The 22,631-nt window shown below is 35.9% G+C and overlaps 1 protein-coding gene and 1 non-coding gene across 2 annotated transcripts in view; one reads left to right on the top strand and one right to left on the bottom strand.

Annotated features, from left to right (window-relative positions):
• AK9 (adenylate kinase 9) overlaps positions 1 to 22,631 on the bottom strand; it is a 125,413-nt gene that overhangs the window by 58,628 nt on the left and 44,154 nt on the right. Inside the window, exons 14-19 of the mRNA XM_019929566.3 lie at positions 18,672 to 18,755; positions 17,054 to 17,202; positions 12,994 to 13,150; positions 10,061 to 10,175; positions 6,830 to 6,906; positions 3,530 to 3,682 (exon numbers count right to left, since the gene is read on the bottom strand). Of these exons, the coding sequence (XP_019785125.2) occupies positions 3,530 to 3,682; positions 6,830 to 6,906; positions 10,061 to 10,175; positions 12,994 to 13,150; positions 17,054 to 17,202; positions 18,672 to 18,755 (735 nt within the window). The remainder of the gene's footprint in view (positions 1 to 3,529; positions 3,683 to 6,829; positions 6,907 to 10,060; positions 10,176 to 12,993; positions 13,151 to 17,053; positions 17,203 to 18,671; positions 18,756 to 22,631) is intronic.
• Positions 512 to 584, top strand: TRNAG-CCC (transfer RNA glycine (anticodon CCC)). Its single transcript has one exon. It is a non-coding gene; the product is annotated as a tRNA-Gly (tRNA).

Here is a 22,631-nt window from a genome sequence, read left to right on the forward strand (position 1 = left end):
GTCTGCATCACCCAATGTCTGCTTCCATCTTCCAATTGCCTTCTCCTCTGTGTGAGAGGCTAATCTCCCTCTGGCTCTCTCTTATAAGGACATTTATGATGGCATTTACAGCCCACCTGGATAATCCCACATAATCTCCCCATACCAGGATTCTTAGGAACTTCCCTGGTGGTCCAGTGGTTAAGAATCCACCTTCCAATACAGGGGACGTGGGTTTGATCTCTGGTTGGGGAACTAAGATCCCACATGCTGCAGGGCAACTAAGCCCATGCGCCGCAACTACTGAGCCTGTGCGCTCTAGAGTCCATGCGCCACAACTAGCGAGAAGCCCGTGTGCCACAACAAAGAGCCTGTGCACCGCAACAAAGATCCCACGTGTCACAACTAAGACCCTATGCAGCCAAACAAACAAACAAATAAATAAATACTAAAAGAAAAAAAAGAAAGATCCCTTAGGGCTTTCAAAGCCTCATTAAAACAAAACAAAACAAAAGTTCTTAATTTAGGGACTTCCCTGGTGGTCCAGTGGTTAAGACTCTGCACTCCCAATGCAGTGGGCCCAGGTTCGATCCCTGGTCAGGAAACTAGATCCCACGTGCCGCAATTAAGAGCCTGGATGCCGCAACTAAAGGATCCCACATGCTGCAACTAAAAAGCCTGCATGTTACAATGAAGATCCCACGTGCTGCAACTAAGACCCTGCACAGCTAAATAAATAAATATTTTAAAAGAAGATTCTTAATTTAGTTACATCTGCAAAGACCTTTCTTCCAAATAAGGTAACATCTACGGGTTCCAGGAATTAGGATGTGGACACACCTTTGGCAGCCACCATCAGCCTACCACAGGGAACTCTGGATAAAGTAAAAAAAAATTCCAAAAGTAATGGATTTATTATGTTAGACAGGATAGTATTTTTTCCTTTCTCTTTTTTATTTTGGTAAAATACACATAACATAAAATTTACCATCTTAACCATCTTTAAGTGTACAGTTCAGTGGTGTTAAATACATTCACGTGGTGTGCAACCAACACCACCATCCATCCTCATAACTGTTTTCATCTTGTAAAACCAAAAACTCTATACTCATTAAACAATAAGTCCCCATTCTCTCCTCCTCCCAGCCCCTGGCAACCACCATTATACTGTCTGTCTTTATGATTTTGACTACTTTTAAGTATCTCATATAAGTAGAATTATATGGTATTTGTCTTTTGATGGCTAGAAAAGGCAGTTTTAAGTGAAAAACAAATTGCCTACTTAAGCAATTTACAGGAGAAGACTTTGTGAAAAAGGACCCTTGGATGGAAGAAGTAATCACTAGTTAAACCAGATGCAAGCCCTTCTGTGAAACAGAATATGGTTTAACAGGGACAAAACAGACCCACGATTTCACAGACACTAATTGCTTCTGGAGAAGCCCAGTCATGTCTATAGAGCTGGCTAGAACTGACCCTGAATGGAGTAGGCTACTGGCTTTAGAACATCCAATTTAGGTTGCCTGGGGGAAATAATGAGATAAAAGGCAATGACATTAAATTGTCCCCTAGATCTGTTACATTATTAAATACCAACTGTGAAACATTGGGGATATTGGAAATCTGGAAACATTTAATGGACATTTGTGTCATATTTAATGGATGTCAGTTTCTTTTATTTCTTTTGATATTTTATGGTCTGTTTCCTTGTAAAAGGTAGGTGGGTGGGAAGATTGTTGTCAGACTAATTGGTTAAGCACTCAAGAAAATAATGAAGTTTCTGGGTGAGAGTTGAAGTCAATAAAGGTGTGGGATTCTTAAAAAGGAAATTGGGTATTTCATCCTGTTAGCTCTTCTGTCTGGCACAAGGTTCTGATTTTATACTTACTGTCCCATAAACCTAATGCCAATCCCTGTAGTAAAAACGATCTATGTTAAATTTGAGCTTTCTCATTGTAAAAATTCCCCTTAGTCCTGGTTCTTTTATCAGCTAACAGCAGGTTTTCATCCCTTAATTGCTCCAGGGCTGGCATCTAGCTGCAGGTATCTGAAAAACTTTAGTTTGTAAGAGTAATTTCTAATTCAATATTAATTGTGCTCGGAAGCATTTTATGAGCCCCGCTTCCACCACAGTGAGGTACCCTATCTTGCTGCTTAAGCCCACTCTCCAGCCCTGAGAGTGACTTTCGTTGGAAATCTGTAAGATTCCTTCTTGCCCTGCCCCGACCCACCAAACTGGACCTCTGAGGAGGGCTGGCTTCATGGGTGTATGAGCTGTGCAGTTGCTCTAGATCTCTCGCCCAGAATGGTCTCATACTTAGTTTAATGCACTTTGGTTGTCATTTTGAAATTTTTAATAATTTTATCTTTGAATTGAGTTTTGTAAGCAAAATCCAAAGAGACTCCAATGGGACAACAGGGCAGGTGTGTGAGCAGAGATATGCACGATCTCCGCCTGCCATTCTTTGCCATCTCATTCTCATGAGTGTTCCTGATGCTCTATCATGAGCATAGAATTCTAGGGGACCCACGATATGTGGGAGTAAGTGTGACTTAGTGGCTTGGGGTGGGGAGGATGCTGACAGCCCTTGAGAGACCATGGTCTCCCTTTGAACTAGAACTTGCTCCAGATGCAGAATGAAGGTGATGGCATTCAAAGAGACATGAATGACCATGGAACCTCATCACATCTCTTCTTACTCATGTTATTTTCCTGTATTAGCTAAACTGAAATGATGTGGGGCTCATAAAATGCTTCCGAGCACAGTCAGTATTGAATTAGAAACTAATCTCACAAGCTAGATCATTTCGGCTAGACTGAAAATGATGACACAGAAAGAAAGGAAAAGATAGGGCAACCCAGAGCTCCTTTTCCTTTCAGGCTTCCCTTTCCTTAATCATTGGGAAGCTAAAAGTAGAGGGCATTGCTAGAATATATGCATATTAGGAAATGAAATAAGAAGCTGAGTTAGTTTTGTGTATGAAACTGACTTAGTATTCTGGTAAGAATAAAATACATATGCATGTACAAGCTGTAAAATACAAATTGTGTAGTTTCAACGATTCTGCATATGAGTTAAGTGCTCTTAACGTTTGCTTTTAAAAGTGGCATTGGGCAACATAAAGATGAACGGTAAAATTCAGGCTAATAACTTAAAATTTTAATTTTTCTTTACTTAGAATGACATTAAATAGCAAACAAAAAGTACTATGACAAGTTAAAAGAGAGACCATGGAGGAAAAGAAAGAGCTTTATATTTTCGTACTTTTAGTGGCTCTTTTCCCCTACTTTTTTGAACACTGTGCCCCACAAATTATATAGCAGGCCCTGCTTCTGAGTGTCAACCCCCCGGGCAGAGCAGACTCAGCTTTCTTACCACACTTCCGGCCATGTGATTTGGACTAACCGACTGCACTCTGGGGGCACATCTCTCCATTCCCAGCCTGCTTCCATTTTATACCATATAAACACATATATACACACATGCACACACATACATGCCAATGGACAAGAGTGGAGTTAAGGATACGATCCTTAATGAAGTCTAACCTGATTCATGTTCTGTTTCAGGGACCTCGAAAGCTTCAGCCTCCTCAGGTGAGGACGCCCTGGTCTCCTCGGCTACCTCAGGGGCCTCAGACCCTTCGTGAAGTTCAGACTCCTCACCTTCAATCTCCTCGTCAGCCTCAGTTTCTTCTGCTTCTATAAAAAATGAGAAGAAATAAATTATTTAGATTAAGTCAGCAAATATTTAATTGGGAATGACCCCTGGAGCATGAGGCTTAATGAGAAAGATAGATACAGTCTCTACATATTGTATCTATTAAAATGCAGTAGTAAAGGATGATAGTAATATGCTCAGAGTGCTATGGGAGCACCGGCCTAAGGATTCATTCAAAATGGGGAAATGCATGTAGCATTCCCAAATATTATAACAGTAAAAGACAGGAAACAGCCCAAATGTCCATTTAAAAGGGAATGGCTATACCTGCACTGTCTGATATGTAGTCAGGAGCCACATGTGCTCATTGAGCACTTGAAATGTGGCTAGTCCAAACTGAGATGTGCTGTAAGTATAAAATACACAATGGACTTCAGAGACTTTGTATGAAAAGTTGAATGTAAAAATATATCAATAATTTTTACATTGATTACATGTTAAAATAATAATTTGGATATAGTGTATTAAATAAAATATACAGTTGGCTCTCTGAATCTTCAGGTTCTGTTATCTGTGGATTCGACCAACCACGAATTGAAAATATTTGAAAAAATTTTTTAGAAAGTTCCAAAAAGCAAAACTTGAATTTGCTGCATGCTGGCAACAATTTACATAGCATTTACATTTTATTAGTTATTATAAGTTATCTAGAGATGATTTAAAGTATACGGGATGATGCGTTTAGGTTACATGCACATACTATGCCATTTTATATATGGGACTTGAGCATTCATGGCCTTTGGTATCCGTGGAGGTCCTGGGACCAATTCCTCATGGATACCGAGGGATGATTGTAATTAATTTCACTTGTTTCTTTTTCCTTTTCATGTGACTACTAGAAAATTTAAAGTTATGTATGTGGCTTGCATTTTATTTTTACTGGGCAGCACTAGCCTAGACTATATATTTTCTTACAGCTAGTTACAAATTATAATAGAGTATGTTGATCAGTATGCTAAAATTTAAAAAACATAACTCCAAGTTTTACATAGTTGCTGATGACACCTATAAGAAATAAATGCATAGAAGTCTTTGAGGAAGAAGATGGGGTAAATGGTGGTGCGAGAAAACCCATCTCTTCAATTCCCTTTAATATATTTTTTAAATTGACTCTTCAGTTTTCTTTAATATATTTTTTAAATTGACTGAAACAAGGTATTTTCTATGTAAAGATATGAAAAACTAAATGAGCTTGTTTTCTGGACTCTTGTGGGAATTATTCCCTCCCCTGCCCCCTGCCCAGTGAGTACCTTCCAAGAATCACATTCTAGGGCTATGAGATACCTCTGGCACCTGGATTTTTAATCTAAATTGGGGTGATTAAGCACAAAGAAAAAAGCATCCTGAAGTGTCCTTATAACTTGAAGTCTGACCAGGATTGCCAAGCATGTGGCTTCCAAGTATGTGAGTTGGAATGTGGTGAATCTTTTGTGTTATATGTAGGATCACAAGGAGGTAGCATCATTTGCTGAATTCTACTAGGGTGAGAGATGAAGTTATATATACTCTACTCCAGAAACTCAAAATGTCTTTTAGCTGAGTATCTCTTATAGTAAAAAAAAAAACTTATCATATACCTCCAACACGCATATATTTGGTTATCTGTAAGTTGTGTTCTTATCCACATTAGGTACATTATAAAGTGTATATATAAAACGAATTTATATAATGATGCTGAAAAATGTAAAAAGTTTGAAAACTTTTCTAGAACCCTACTGGATAATCTGTGTTCCATGTGAGTCAGGAATGAACTGAAAAGTGTTCTAAGATCCTTGTACTATCTGTGATTTTTGATTAAGTGTATATTGTATTAGTTATCTATTGCTTCATGTATATGTTGTATTAGTTATCCATTGGTTCATAATAAATTACCCCCAAAATTAGTGGTTAAAATAACAATAATCACATATTGCCCTCGCAATTACTGGGGTCAGGAATTTGGGAGTGGCTTAGTCACAGTGAATATGTCAATTAGAGTTGCAGAGGTCAATCTGAAGGCTTGACAGGGGCTGGTGGAGCCCCTTCCAAGGTGAACACTCAAAGCCAGAACCAAGGTCCTCCGGGAGCAGAGAGAAGCTCGGCCAGAAGTCCTGACCCACAGAATTTTGTGCAGAATAAAGATAGTGGTTGTTTTACAGTTTGGGGGTGGCTGGCTGCACAGCAATGGAACACTGAAACAGACTTTCTTCACTCTTCTGAGCTACGGACGGCTTTGTCAGTCTGGTGAAACTTACGGATTCCTTCTTAGACTAATGCTTTCAATCTCATAAAATAAAATAAGAAGCCAATTATACTGAATACAGCTATCAAGATATCAAAAAATTTTTTGTGGTATAGGAAATGTGTGCATCTTTGCTAATGCATTAAGTAACAAGAACTAGCAACTGGTTGAATAACTACCATAATTTTGGAATAGTGACACACATAAACAAGACATCTAAAACTGGAATGAGATATGAAAATATCTTTGTTTCTATTGGTGACAAAGTCAAGGTGCTGCTAATACTATTGTGGTTTGTAGCCTATATTAATTATTAGGTGAGTAAAATACAAAATTTCAGTTAAGGGTTAGTAAAAAATAAAGTATAATTATTTCCCCATTCAAATTCACAGACCTCTGAATTTTATCCCCAGGTTTAAAACTCCAGTCTTAAAAGAAATTTTTAGAGTAAGTTCTTCTATAATGGAGATGGAAGTTTAAGTATAAAGACAATGGGTATAGTAAGAGTTTAGCTGTTTTCTCAACTCCTACAGGATCCTTTTAATAGAAGTAATTCCAACAGCCATGTCACCTGTGACAAGCGCAACCCTTTGAAGACACGCTGCACATGCTGTCCTACTGTGTACCCCTCTTACAGGGTGGATGAGTAGGTATCTGTGTCAGGATTCCTTTTCCTATGAATCCAGTACTGCTGTGACCATATAATTTATTATCCAAATTGGAACACTATGGGAATGAGAGGGGGGTCAAACAAATACTTCAGGAACCTGGGTATGAACCTAGACTCTCATGGGCAAATTGGGAAATAAGGTCACCCTGTCTATAATTCACTGGAAGTACTGCAGCTGTTGGCAGTCACAATACAAAATCAAATGGCATATTATTAATCATATAATCTTATGTTTGCCTTTTGCTTTCGCATGCATAGCTTCCAATAGCTTTTGATTTTCTTCTTCTATTCTCAATGTCTCTTCTTCGGCTTTTCTGAAATGAAAAGGTCCAAAATTTAGTTATCTTTGGAAATTCAGATATCTCACAATATTATAGAATTTAAGGCTTATAATGGTAAAATTAAAGAGTAGGTCATTTATAATATTCATTACACTTTTTACTTTATAATGTAAAAGTTTAATTTACTCATACTGAGGCTAGTTAGTTTTCAGAAATTTGGGGGGTTTTTTTTTGTAAGAAAAGTTGAAATATTGTATTTTAAAAACTTTGGCTATTAATTAGGAAACCTGGAAAAATTAAAAAAGGATTGTCTAACTCCAAGCTGGGATAATTTGTATCATTTTCCCTCTGATTAAATGAGAAGTGTTCACAACATAGAGTTAAATGAAAAAAGGTATAATATAAAACTATGTATAATACAAATTTACTTTTGTATTTAAAATGTATATAAATGATGATTAAAAGACAAGAATAAAATGAATCAAACTGTTAATAGTAATTATCTCTGGATGGTGGCATTCTGAGAGTTTTAAACTTTATTTCACATTTTTTGCACTTTAAAAATTTTTCCATATGAATAAGTAGAAAATTTGTAAATTTACCTTTGTAACCAGAAAAATTATTTTCTGATTTTCTTTTTAATATAGTAATGATGAAATTTAAAGAGACTTGGGATAGGGAAACAAATATCTGGAGGGAATCTGCCTTTCATTAGGGTTCAAGGACTAAACCTGCCTTAATGATGAAGACAGGTATAAGGAAAGTTAGTAAAATGATGGAGAAAGACTATTTATTAAAAATTAAAACATGCATACCTTTGACCTAGAAATTCTGTATCTAGGAATTTAGCCCTCAAGTACTGGCATACTACTGCACAAAGAAGCATGTATAAGAATGTTGACTGCATCTTTAAAAATAATATCAAAAAAACTGTATCAAGTATTCACAAACAGGGGACCAGTTAAGTGGAGTAGAGCCCATTCATCTCAACAGCCCACTCTGGGGCAGTCTTCTTCAGACCATTCTATAGGTTGGTCATTCTCTCATATTCAGTGCTTTTTTGTGTGTTCTTTTTCCCCTTTCTTTGAAAATCTTTAATATATTCTCTTCAAAGATATTACTACACCTCTCCTCCCAACAAGCATGTTTCTTGTTAATAGGGGGTGTTCGCTCACTGTGTTCTAGATACAGTCTGTGATCCAGACTGAGGTCTTGGTGTAATTCGAGTTCCCTTTGTTCATGCCCCAGACTTCTGAGACTACTGAACATTGTTTGTGCATGCCTTCCCTACTTTGTTTTGTGTGAACTGGCAATCCTTCTACTTAGTCAGGTAGGGCTCTTTTGTGAGACTTTCCTCATCCAAAACCTGGGTACTGTATGCTGCTGCTAAGAATCTAAGACCTGACAAGAAGGAGGAAGAATTTTGCTGCCAGTTTCTAGCTACTTCTATATACTACTTGGATAGACAGTCAAAGACAAATGGTGATAACAGAAATTATTCTGCATTTGACTCATACATTTGAAAACTGATGTTGGAAAATCTAGAATCAGCATGTCTGTAGATATGTGGCCAAAGATGTAATTCTAAATCCTGTTATTCTTATCTCTTGTCCAACCAAGTTGCAAGGCCTTTAAATGCATCTCTGACCATTTTTTTTAAAAAATTGTTTTAAATTTCATTTTCTGCAGTATATGAGAAAAAAGCAACATAGAGAAATGGAGAAAAGTCTGCTTCAACCTGGGCAAGTCTTTGCCATTAAGAAGTTTATAAAGACATAAAAATTTAGAATCAAAAGAAGTAAAAATTGATTATAGAGATAGCTCGGAAAATTCCATACGGTAAGAGGGAGGTGAAAGTTAAGAGTTGGGAGACAGTGGAGATGTCTTTTTCCTTTAAAAAAACCCTATAGATTAAATGTATTTTAAATTATCTACTTAAAATGTAGCAAACCTTCAGCCTAGAAATCACATGAACTTCGTTTTACTGTTATGTCAATAGCTTCATATGTTCTTAAATATTTGACTATTTCTCATACACTGGAAAAAAATTAGGTAATCCCTTAAATCCTAGCAAATTGTAGCTCCATTTGTAACAGAACTTTTAAAAGCTAAAAGTAAATGTAATAAGTTTGTAATTATTGTCTTAATACTTTTAGTCAATTTTACAATTTTATTAACTAATCTAAATTATACTTTATGTATTTTCGTGTTAAGTTCATAAAGGAACGGCCAATTTAGGTGAACAATGAACATCAAATAACAAAATCCTCTGACACACAGTTATCAGTTATCCCCCACCCCCTAACAAACACCCACTTCCCAGCTCCATAATTCCTAGAGTTTAAAGAGCTCTCCTAAGTCCCAGCACAAATTGCTAGTATCTGAAGGGGAAAAGGAAATAACATTTGAGAAAGCTCCTATAGGTGTCATCATTAATAGTGGGAGGTTTAATGGGTTAATATAAAGAAATTTAGTTTTTGAATGTCTCAGCCTTTAACGCTTGGAGAAGTAGGAATCTCAGTGGACTAATGAAAAATTTTAGTGTCTAAAGAGCTTGTTTCAGGAAGGAAGAACAATTAGCACATTAAGACACTCTTTCTTTTTATACTTTATTTTCCAGTCTGAAGAACTTGATAGTTAAAGTTTAGTCTTGACCCCAGCCATGAACAGATGGAAGTGTGTCCACATTTTGAAATGTTCTTCATTGCCCCCAGATTAGAGAATAAGCTCTTGATGTTGAACCTGTCAATTATAATAAGTAGTCTTGTTCTTTCCTTATGTAGAACTTAGGCTTTGGATTTTAGTCATATCACACAAGTGTATTTTCACTTTTTATTAGATTATTTCTTTCATTTGTGGATTCTAGATAGCAAAATTATAATATTTAAGTCACAGATAAACATGGTAGAAAAAAATATCTTCCCTGTGCTCATTTTTTTACAGTGTCTTTGGAAAGTAGATATTTGGTTTAGAATGTCTGATGTGGGGCTGTGAAAACAGCCACAACTCTGTACTTTAGAGATTATGGAAGTATTTGTGAGATTACTGCTTTTCTTAGAATTAGAACTGGATCTAGTTAGTAGGCCACCATTTTGCTAAAAACATTTCATAAATATAAATTGTAAGTACATATTTAACAGCTATAAGAGGTTAATTAACCCAGTTTATTGTGCCAGGCAGATTTTACCTTGCCGCTTCTTCCTCTTTTCTTTTCTTTTGTAGTTCATCCAATAACCTTTCTAAAATCTTAGAGTCAATTTCTTGTTTATTCTCTAAATACAGTCTATTAAATAAATATTTTCCTGAAACACAAAGAGAACAATGTTAATTTTGAAGCTCTATAAAATATAGTGAGATATATTTTGGAAAATAACAATGAAAAGATTATTTATATCTATATCCAAATATATTTTCCTTTAAGCATTTATTTAAATAGAGCCCAGCTTCTTTAAGAGACCATCTTAAATCCTTTTTTTTTTTTTAACATCTTTATTAGGGTATAATTGCTTTACAATGGTGTGTTAGTTTCTGCTTTATAACAAAGTGAATCAGTTATACATATACATATGTTCCCATATCTCTTCCCTCTTGCGTCTCCCTCCCTCCCACCCTCCCTATCCCACCCCTCCAGGCGGTCACAAGCACCCAGCCAATATCCCTGTGCCATGCGGCTGCTTCCCACTACCTATCTACCTTACGTTTGTTAGTGTGTATATGTCTATGCCTCTCTCTCGCCCTGTCACAGCTCACCATTCCCCCTCCTCACATCCTCAAGTCTGTTCTCCAGTAGGTCTGTGTCTTTATTCCTGTCTTACCCCTAGGTTCTTCATGACATTTTTTTTTCTTAAATTCCATATATATGTGTTAGCATACGGTATTTGTCTTTTTCTTTCTGACTTACTTCACTCTGTATGACAGACTCTAGGTCTACCCACCTCATTACAAATAGCTCAATTTCGTTTCTTTTTATGGCTGAGTAATATTCCATTGTATATATGTGCCACATCGTCTTTATCCATTCATCCGATGATGGGCACTTAGGTTGTTTCCATCTCCGGGCTATTGTAAATAGAGCTGCAATGAATATTTTGGTACATGACTCTTTTTGAATTTTGGTTTTCTCAGGGTATATGCCCAGTAGTGGGATTGCTGGGTCATATGGCAGTTCTATTTGTAGTTTTTAAAGGAACGTTCATGCTGTTCTCCATAGTGGCTGAACCAATTCACATTCCCACCAGCAGTGCAAGAGTGTTCCCTTTTCTCCACACCTTCTCCAGCATTTATTGTTTCTAGATTTTTTGATGATGGCCATTCTGACTGGTGTGAGATGATATCTCATTGTAGTTTTGATTTGCATTTCCCTAATGATTAATGATGTTGAGCATTCTTTCATGTGTTTGTTGGCAGTCTGTATATCTTCTTTGGAGAAATGTCTGTTTAGGCCTTCTGCCCATTTTTGGATTGGGTTGTTTGTTTTTTTGTTATTGAGCTGCATGAGCTGCTTGTAAATTTCTGGAGATTAATCCTTTGTCAGTTGCTTCATTTGCAAATATTTTCTCCCATTCTTAGGGTTGTCTTTTGGTCTTGTTTATGGTTTCCTTTGCTGTGCAAAAGCTTTGAAGTTTCATTAGGTCCCATTTGTTTATTTTTGTTTTTATTTCCATTTCTCTAGGAGGTGGGTCAGAAAGGATCTTGCTGTGATTTATGTCATAGAGCGTTCTGCCTATGTTTTCTTCTAAGAGTTCGATAGTTTCTGGCCTTACATTTAGGTCTTTAATCCATTTTGAGCTTACTTTTGTGTATGGTGTTAGGGAGTGATCTAATCTCATACTTTTAAATGTACCTGTCCAGTTTTCCCAGCACCACTTATTGAAGAGGCTGTCCTTTCTCCACTGTACATTCCTGCCACCTTTATCAAAGTTAAGGTGACCATATGTGCGTGGGTTTATCTCTGGGCTTTCTATCCTGTTCCATTGATCTATCTTTCTGTTTTTGTGCCACTACCATACTGTCTTGATTACTGTAGCTTTGTAGTATAGTCTGAAGTCAGGGAGCCTGATTCCTCCAGCTCCGTTTTTCGTTCTCAAGATTGCTTTGGCTATTCGGGGTCTTTTGTGTTTCCATACAAATTGTGAAATTTTTTGTTGTAGTTCTGTGAAAAATGCCAGTGGTAGTTTGATAGGGATTGCATTGAATATGTAGATTGCTTTGGGTAGTAGAGTCATTTTCACAATGTTGATTCTTCCAATCCAAGAACATGGTATATCTCTCCATCTATTTGTATCATCTTTAATTTCTTTCATCAGTGTCTTATAATTTTCTGCATACAGGTCTTTTGTCTCCTTAGGTAGGTTTATTCCTAGATATTTTATTCTTTTTGTTGCAATGGTAAATGGAAGTGTTTTCTTGATTTCACTTTCAGATTTTTCATCATTAGTATATAGGAATGCCAGAGATTTTTAAATCCTTTTTAAAAGGTGTATATGGGCATGTCATAAATAACTAAAACATAAAAAGAGGTAGTATAATATATTCTCTCCATGGAAATTCTCTTTTCAAATATATTTCCTTAAGATGCAAAATTACAGAATATTCTTGGCCCCCTCATCAAAGATTAGTTGACCGTTATATGTGTGAGTTTACTTCTGGGTTCTCTGTTCTGTTCCATTGGACTATGTGTCTGCTTTTCTGGTGGTACCATACTGTTTTGATTACTATAGCTTTATACAAAGTGACAGAACAATTAAAATTTAGTTCTGCTATCTTTATGTACTTAGTATTTCCCATTTAAGGTGAAGAAGGACTAATATATAGTTTTGCCCTCAGCCTCATATATTTTTCATTTAGAAGTTACAATGCTGACTGGGATGGGGTGTTAGATTCTCAGCTCCAAAGAATAATTGTAAGGGCCTGCTGGAACATCAGGTGATCCCACACCATCTGTGGCCACCTACTCAGTGGATGGATGCCTCCTTTTGTGTACCTCTAGGTCATGAAGGGACTACTGGTGTGGTATTTGTACATAGGGAAGGTGGAGTGTTTTTCATTTTATATTTTAACTAAAAATATTATCAGCAATAAAAACTTCACTTTAAATTGACATGATAAATATTTACCAACCATTGTTTTCTGTGTCTGATAAACAGATGACTAAATCGGGTAGAATTCCTTTGTCGACTAAGACCATCCACAGTTCTTTCATAATAGGGTAGTTGTCCAGTATCCATCCTCCATATTTTGGGGCACCATAAAACCTATTCTTGTTTTCTTCAACTACCTGTGAAAAACAGCAAACTGAAATTACCATCATATCTACCCAAGTAAAGGATGCTACCTTGATATATTACTTTTGTGGACCTTAATCAAGTATCTTTTGAGTTTTTCTGACTTTCAGAAGGAAATAAAAAGAGCCACTTAATTTTAAAAGAGAAACTTAATTTTAAAGCAATAAAACTATAAGTTTTAAAAGTTAAGAACAGGAAGCAAAAGCCTTTCTTAAATAAATATAACAATACATGCTTACTATATGTTATTCAGTATTACAGAATCCAAATTCTGATTCAGAAGGTCTAGGGTAAGGCCCAAGAGTCTGTATTTCTAACATGCTCTTAGGTGACAATGGTCCTTGGTCCACTCTTTGAGTAGCAAGGTCCTAGCCCAGTTTGCCTTTTTTAGTGACAATGCTCTTCACTTCCCTTTTGCTTTTCAGCCTTCAATGTGAAAGGCTTCTACCTGCCACCCAATAATAATAACTTCAACACAAGTATGGAGATTAGATGAGGATCTATGAATATACCAATTCTGAAGGCTTTAAACAAGTTTGTGTGCCATCAGGAAATCACAGAATATTAGAAGTCAAAGGGGAAGAAATCTCAAGAAGACTGGTGTAACTCTCTGGCCTATGTAGAATTTAAGATTACCTGCTTTTTGAATTTCCATCTGAATGAAGAGTATTTTGAAAAAAAGAATTTTAACACTTTGAAATGTTTCACATAATAGAATTGGGGGAAAAAAGCTATAATGAAGAAGTATAAGTGAAATAAGTTAGAGAAAGACAAATACTACATGATCTCACTTATTTGTGGAATCTAGAAAAACCAAATTCATAGAAACAGAGAACAGATTGGTGATTGCCAGAGACAGGGCTGGAGGTGGGGAGATGGGTGAAGGTGGTCAAAAGGTACAAACATCCAGTTATAAGATAAATAAATCCTAATCATGTAATGTACAGCATGGTGACTATAGTTAATAATATTGTAGTGTATATTTGAAAGTTGCTAAGAGAGTAGATCTTAAAAGTTCTCACCACACACACACACACACACACACACACACACACACACACACAAATGTAACTATGTGAGGTGACCATGTTAACTAAACTTATTGTAGTAATCATTTTGCAATATATACAAATATCAAATCATTATGTTGTACATTTTAAACGAATACAATCTTATATGTCAATTGTATATCAATAAAACTGGAAACAATATAAATGGTTAAAAAATTTTACTAAGTTTCAAAGATATGAAAATTAAAACAACATCAACATATAATTTATAGTTTCCCTATCTCATTCAATTTTTTTGAAAAAAATTTAATGGCTTCATAGTATTTAGTCAAATGAATAAACCCTAATTTGTTTAATCATCCTCTTCATGTTAAACATTTATATAACTTATAATTTTATTATAACATTGTGATGATATGATGGACATCTGCATATATAAATCTTTGTCTAAGTATATATTTCTTTAGGTTAGATTCCTATAAAAAGTGTTTTTAGGTCAAAACGAATAAAGGAATGAACATTTTAAAGGCTTTTTATATACATTGTCATGTTGCTTCCATAATGTCTATAACAATTTTCACTCCTATGTGACTATATCATTACAGCCTCATTAGTATGGATTGTTATAAGTTTTAAAAAAATCTTTGCCAATTTGACAGGTAAGAAATTGTCTTTTTTCATATTTTTATTGACACTTGAACATTAAAATTTTTCAGTTAACCATTTGTATTTCTTCTTTGATGAAATAATCTGTTTACGTCTTTGTCTGTTTTTTACATTGGTATTAGATTTTCCTTGATTTGTAAGAAATCTTTTTAATGAGGAATTAATGTGTCATATTTATTATAAATACTTTCCCCAGTTTGATGTTTGCTTTAAAATTTTGATTTTCATGGTGTATTTTTTAAGGAAAGGGAATCATTGTTAAGTAGCATCTTCATTGAGATTTTGCTCTAAGAGTTCTTCCATGGCATTTGTGCCTAGAGTACTTGACCATTCTAAGATCATTTCAATATCACTACACTTCCTTCTGGGTAAAAACATGCCATTTTTACATTTAACAATTAATACGGAATTAATTTTGATATAAGCTGAGAATCTAAATTGTTTTTATCCTACCAGTTAATTTTATCAACACTATTAAATAATTCTTCCTTTCCTTTTGGGTTGTGATGTAAACCTTAGTATACACTCAGTTTTTATCTATACTGAGGTCTGTTTCTGTGCCTGCTCTGTGGTTCTGTTAGTTCTTGTATGATTATCAGGCTTATAAAGCACTGTAACATCACATTTTACTAGTTGGTAGAGCAAGTCTCTCTCTGTTATACTTTGCCAGACTGTTCTTACCAATTCTCAACTATTGGTTCTCCCAAATAAATTTTAGAGACATTTGTCAGTTTTCAAAATACATTGACATTTTTATTATAATTGCATCAAATCTATAAACTAATTTAAGAAAGATACCTTAATAAGATTTTGTCTTTACATGTAAGAAATTAGTAATGACCTAGTTTTTAAAAATAGGTTTCCTACTCAGAGATCATGAAAATTGATGACAGGTAGAACAGTGTCCTGCATTGGTCTCTGTTCTCTTGAAAAAGACAATCTGATATGAGCTTTGATGTTAAAATCTCACGTGATTTAAACTCCCCCACAATCCCAGACTCACAGTTTACCATCTATTGACACTACTCATATTACTACATCAGAAGTGTTTTAGTAGTACTCCCTGTAGATTTGTATCCTCCAGAATAAACACTGGAAAGAATGGAGCAAATTATCAGTGAAGGGCAAGGATGGGATGTTCACAGTGCTAAAGACATCCCTGACTTGGATATCTCCTCCTTTGGGATGCTCTGTCTCACCTCCCAGGATGAGATAATAGCCTTGACCTTCCTGACATTCCTATACCTTGTATATATCTAGTTACCACTTAGCACATGAGAGTTAATTATTGGATTCTATGTCAGCCTTTCCTACCTGACTGATAGCTCCTTAACGGAAAGAGCTATGTTTAATTCATCTTTGTGTCCCCAGGCTCTAGCACAGTAGGTACTCAGAATGTTTCTGAAGAAATAAATTGATGACAGAACAACCTGAAGAGATATAGAAGTTGAAAGATCTCTTTGGGAAGCTCAGAGGGGGATAACAATTTGCCTTGGGTAGAGCCTGGGGCTCAAGGATTTCACCCAATGTGTAACAGAGTGGTTCTATACTCTCAGAGAACATTTTTTTTCTTCTCATGATTTTAAATTACATCATTTTCAAATTACAGAGAAATACATAAGTTCATTGAACGACCAAAACTGATTTGTTCTCTTTAACTTTTGCTCTGAACGCTTACCAAGCACTCTGTACAAAACAGATCCATATGGTCTTTATAAGCCTTCTGATTTGATATGGGTAGGACATAGTACCTGAGGCTTTATTTTCCCCTTAGGTTGGAAAATCCGTGGTGTGTCCATCCATCTCCCCCATGAACATGTTCAAGGTGGCTGGATGAAATTAGTTAGCTAGGGAGCAAAATTTGTCTTGGTTTACAAATAACCGGCTCATAGATGAAAAAGTAACTTTGGTACTTGCTTCATATAAACTATCTTTTAACCAACTGGACTGAATTAAAGACAATAAAAGTTAATGAAGAATAAATGTCAAAGCTATGAAATTATATTGCACATTTGTTGATAATTATTGAAAATTTATAAGCAACTGTTCACTGGGGTACATTACACATAACAATGTTGACTGTAAAATGCACATGAATTTGAAGGCTACAGATTTCAACACTGTCATACAGGATTCTAAAATAATTGTACATATACTAGGTTAACATTTTCTCAGTTACTGTGAAATCAATGATAAAAATAAAGAGCCTGGATTTCTTACCTCTTGGAGAACTTCGTCTAAGATTTCAGCAATTTTTTCATGTGGCTGTTCAAAGTTCATGTCCTTTGCCATTTCAACCGTCTCCTTTATTATGGAAAGAACTTCTGGATGATCTGCAGTTACCTCCTCTATCACATATTCTATTACATCTAAAGTAAAATAAATCAATAAATTAATGCCATTAATAATTTTAGTAAACAATGCTATTTGCAATAGAACATGATTGTAAATACCTAACCCAAGGAAGTACCCTTTGTGTTCCTGCAGCACATGCCCGAAAAAGGGAGAAATAGACTGGATGGGAAATAAGTCAGGAATCATAAAATAACAGAGCAGTGGCTTAAAGCCAGTGCATCAGAATGAAAGTGAATGAGGCATGAAAAAAGTCATGTCAGGCAGGAGTCAAAACTCAGGAAGCCACGGAGAAGACGTAGGAAACAAAGGCTTCCAGGGGTCAGGCTAAAACTTGGGCATCTAGGGAATGAGTCAGAAAACAAAATAAATACTTCCAATTATAAGCATGAGACTAAATGGGACAATAAGAGGACGGGAGGTAGGCAAGTTGGAGGGGATGGAAGAAAGGGTGGCATAGGCTGGTTTTTGAAGTGTTAGACTTGATTCTTGTCTCATTGTGTGCTGAATGTTTCCTTACACGACTGAGCTGGCTCACAGGCTGCACCATGATATAAACATTCATCCACTCCTCTAATGGGACATGAGATTGGCAGCTCCACCTGACTCCTCTACCTCTGCCTTTCCAATAGTGCCTCCTGAGCTGCCCCAAGGCTCTATCCATCAGGGTCTCATGCGAGAGCCCAATTGATCCTTGCCCAGAAAAACCCCAAAGGACCTTTGAAGAGCAGCTGCCTGCTGCCATCCCTGTCGTAAAGTGAGAAGTCTGTTCTCAGGGATAGAGAGAGCCAGCAGTTTCTGGAGAGCCAGAGTGGAAGAGGCAGGAACCCAAGATCTTCCGATAGCCAGGGAAAGAGGACATGAGGAGGCAGAAATAGCCAGGCAAAGGTACTAAATGTGACAGAAGATGCTAGTGGTCTATCCAATATCTGGTCTCCTTTTCCTTAGTAACAGAACCCTGATTTTGTTAGGGTCAGCCATGTGCCTAGCTAAAAACACTACATCTCCTAACTTCCCTTATTGTTTGGATGGCTGGTAGATAAGATGCAAGAAAAATTTGGGAAGGGGAGGCGGTGAGTCTTCTTGTTTTCTATTTAAAGAGGAACAACTCAGCTGGATGGAATGCCAATTTTTTGTCCCTTGTCTTTTCCCTTTTCCTGCACACTGATATGATGGCTGGCACGCTAGCAGCCATCTTGTGAATTATTACAGTAGCCACATGCCAGGAATGGCAGAAAAAATAGATCTCCTATCTTCTCAATATTCTTGTTCACAAAAACAATATATCACATGTTATTTTTTCTGTGTTCCTGCATGTCTAACTGTTCATATTATAGTAGCCTTTAAGATAAAGTAAGTGGATATTAATAATACTTTTTTTAAAAAAAAACCACACACATGTTACTCCTTCAAAATTCTAAAGGAACTATTTGTGATTTTTAGATCCACAGTCTAAGAGAACCAAATTACCCAAATGTTAATTTACCTTTTTTTGAATCCAACATTAGATCTTGACTAGAGTCTTGTTGACTTCTTTGAAGTGTAGACATTTTACTTGTTTCTTTTTCATCTGTGAATAAAACTCTGTTAACACGTAAAGAACAGTATTTAAAGTGTAGGTGAATCCCAAAGAAGATTGTGGTATGGGTCCAGGGACCCAGGACTCATGTTCCCAATTTCTTAAAAAATTAAAATAACAACCATAATAATCAAATAGGTAAACATATCTATCAGCAGTAGAAAATAAAGATAATGACTTAACTTATGACAAAACCAAGAGTAATTTCAGTTTCATATAATGCCAGTGGATGTAAATTGAAAAAAAAAATCAAATTTTCCCTTCCTTAGGTAACTAACAGACTCTTGGCTCCAAGAGGTAAAGGCTGTGCTTATCTCAGACACAGGGGGGAGAAAGGGTGCCTTTTACCAGGGTACACTGGCAGTGTTGGCATCCCTCTAGCAGTGGGTAGAGGCACTGATGACTGCTTCTATCTTGGACAGCTTCCCCCAAAGAGGGAACAGATAATACAAGGGAGGGGCTCCCTTTGTGTATGTACTGGTGCTGGGAATTCCGCAGCAGCAGAGATGGGGTTCCCAGATGCCACTTGGCCAAAATTTTAATTTCTGGGTCTTCTGTTAAGTGTGTGTGTGCGCATGCATGCTGGGGGAGGAGGAGTGTCATATATAAGTTTCTGACAGTGCCCAGTTCAATTCCTACTCAGCTTGAAATAAACACAAGGCAAAGACACGTCTATCTGAATCAGGAGGAGAAACCAAACAGAAAAGATCAGCCCTACATTATATAACACAATAAATTATATATGCAATTAAAAATTAAATACAAAAAGGTCAGACCAATAAAAAAAAGAATATAAGTATATATATTAAATCTCTGGTTGAGAGGAAGACTTTTTAAGCCTGAAAGTAAATGGAAGAAATCAACAAAGGGGAAGTAATGATTTGACTATGAAAATGTGAAAAATTCCTCTACTTCAAAAACAGCAAGCTGATTTAAAAGACAAACCACCCAATTTGGAAAAAAAATATGAAAAATAAGTGAGTAATATAGAAAATGTATATAGGAACCATATAACTGATACAATTTAGAAAAATGGGCAAAAGACAAAAATGGTCACCTCAGAAAAGAAGAAATATAAATGGCTAACACAGTATTAAAATACTAAACTTCAGAAATAGTCAAATAAAAACTAAAATAATATTTAAAAAGAGAAAATACCGAGGAAACTATAACATGTAGTTTGTATGTTCCTGACGGGAACATAATTTGGAACAACTTTATGCAAAGCAATTTGACTGTCTGTAGCTTCATACTCATCAAACTAGTGACTCCACTTATGTCAACATGCAGACAAAACTTCATGTAGAAAATTCATTGGAAAAAAATTTACTGGAGCATTATTTGTATTAGTGGCAAAAAAATAATTTAAGTTTTCGATGTAATGAACTAGTTAAACCTATTACCTATAAATAGGGAAATTGTGCAGTAATTTTAAAGGAGGGTTAAAATATTTTCTAATGAAATTATATAATTAAATGTAACATTATAAATAAAAAATAAAGATAGTTTATATTGTATGCTCTTGATTATATAAATGGAAAAGTTTTATAAGGGTAAATAGCACTAAATGATAACATTTCATAGCTACAACTTTGGGTTTATGATGCTCTGATTCCAACCCATTAAAGGAAGCAGAGAGCTTTTAAGAAAATTTATTATTGTATGATAATAATTGTGTCACGTCTGGAAACATACAAAAAAATCTGGGGGGCGTTCTAACTGTATTAGGCTTGCTGGGTTCTATTTTCTTCTTCATTCTGGTAAATCTATTTCTGTTCTACAGCTGCTCAGTTTAAATCTGTAAGAGAGAAGCTAACTCTTTTTCTCTTAAAGTTTCCAATTTGAGGGAGGGGGTGGGTAATTTTAAGCTTCAATATAAACATGATAAAATATGGAATAAATGGGAATAAGATCCACAAGCATGGCATTAGCAGCTCATTTTGTGACCGTCTTTATCATCTGACTTCATTTTGGCTTCTTCACTGTCCTCTAAAGAGCTTTCTCTTTGGGATTCAAGAGTGAACACTGCAGTGAAAGAATAATGTGCTTTATCAGCTAATCTGTTTATATTAGAAAAGATTTGGCTAATAATATTAGCAACATTTTCTTTATCATCTTCATCAAATGTCAGATGCAACTCTTCTGAGCTTTTATATGCATCAGTTGGGAACTCATTTTCCTTCCTTTCAAATTCTCTTTGAGGGTCTTTTGAAGTTGACTGGGCTGAAAGATAGTAATTGGCTGTGTTAGCAAAAGGTAGCTGGGGGTGGGTAGACAGCTTTGGGCGTGTGAGTTCTGACTCAGTGTGGCTTTGGTGAATCATTTGGTCTCCTTGTCTAAGCTTCTAGTGGGCAAAATGAGGATAATTAAACTGAAAACATCACTGCAACATTAACTGAGATAATGGGTGTAAACAATGAACTTAGAAAAGGCTTGGCACACAGGAAGCCTGCTCCATATTAGCTGCCATCCTCTGTATTATTATATAATTTTCTGTCTTAAAAAACCTCAGTATTCTCCACTGACAAAATTTCTTAAAAATATATTGGAGTGTGTGATGAATTGGGAGATTGGGATTGACATATATACACTAATATGTATAAAATGGATAACTAATAAGAACCTGCTATATAAAAAAATAAAATAAAATTCAAAAATTCCAAAAAAAATATATATATAGGAGTAAAACCCCTAGCAAACAAATTCCAATTTTTTAAATGTTAAAAAGGGTTACCTTATTGTCAGATTTGGAATAATTAGTGAATTTGAAAAGAGATTTAGGTTTGTAGCATATAAGAGATATCATCTATTTCTATAGTCCAGTGAGAAACGGCAATTTGTGGAAAGATGTAAAATCTGTGATATCATGCCACAATTTGATGTGAAAGGAATCACTACAGACTCCGAGAAACATTACAGAACACTGTTCATCCTCCAGAAGCCCTGCTTCCTCTCTCCATCCACGTTTCAGTTAAATGTTCCCTCTTCAAAGATGTCTTCCCTGGTTATCTTAACACTCCAGTGCCCCTACCCCAATCACCACCTGCCCGATTACTGTGTTATATATTTTTTCTATCTGTTTACTTTTTCCCCCTCTACCCCCCATTAAAATGTAACCACCTCAAGGACAGGAGCTTCAAGTGTCTTGTTCACCTCTGTTGCTCAGGGTCTAGAATCATGTCTAATACAAGAAGGTACTCAAGTGTTTTTGAATGAATTAAAGAATTCATTTTTGAATGAATTAACAAATGCATTTTATCCAGGCTCAAACAGATTGAGTAACAAGCCACCTTAGTAGTCTGGGTCAATACTTCTCAGGCTTTAGTTTGTGAGTTGTCCAAGAGTATTTATCTTTAATTTTGGTCTTAATTTTGAAGATAATATGATAAATACATAAATTCATTCTTTTTAACATCTTTATTGGAGTATAATTACTTTACAACGTTGTGTTAGTTGCTGCTCTATAAAAAAGTGAATCAGCTACACGTATACATATATCCCCATATCCCCTCCATCTTGTGTCTCCGTCTCACACTCCCTATCCCACCCCTCTAGGTGGACACAAAGCACCAAGCTGATCTCCCTGTGCCATGCAGCTGCTTCCCATTGGCTATCTATTTTACATTTGGTAGTGTATATATGTCCATGCCACTCTCTCACTTCGTCCCAGCTTACCCTTCCCCCTCCCCGTGTCCTCAAGTCCATTCTCTGCATCTGCGTCTTCATTCCTGTCCTGCCCCTAGCTTCATCAGAACCTTTTTTCAAGATTCCATATATATGTGTTAGCATACGGTATTTGTTTTTCTCCGACTTACTTCACTCTGTATGACAGACTCTAGGTCCATCCACCTCACTACAAATAACTCA

The sequence above is a fragment of the Tursiops truncatus genome, chromosome 12 (genome assembly GCF_011762595.2).
Source record: "Tursiops truncatus isolate mTurTru1 chromosome 12, mTurTru1.mat.Y, whole genome shotgun sequence".
Taxonomy (NCBI): domain Eukaryota; kingdom Metazoa; phylum Chordata; class Mammalia; order Artiodactyla; family Delphinidae; genus Tursiops; species Tursiops truncatus.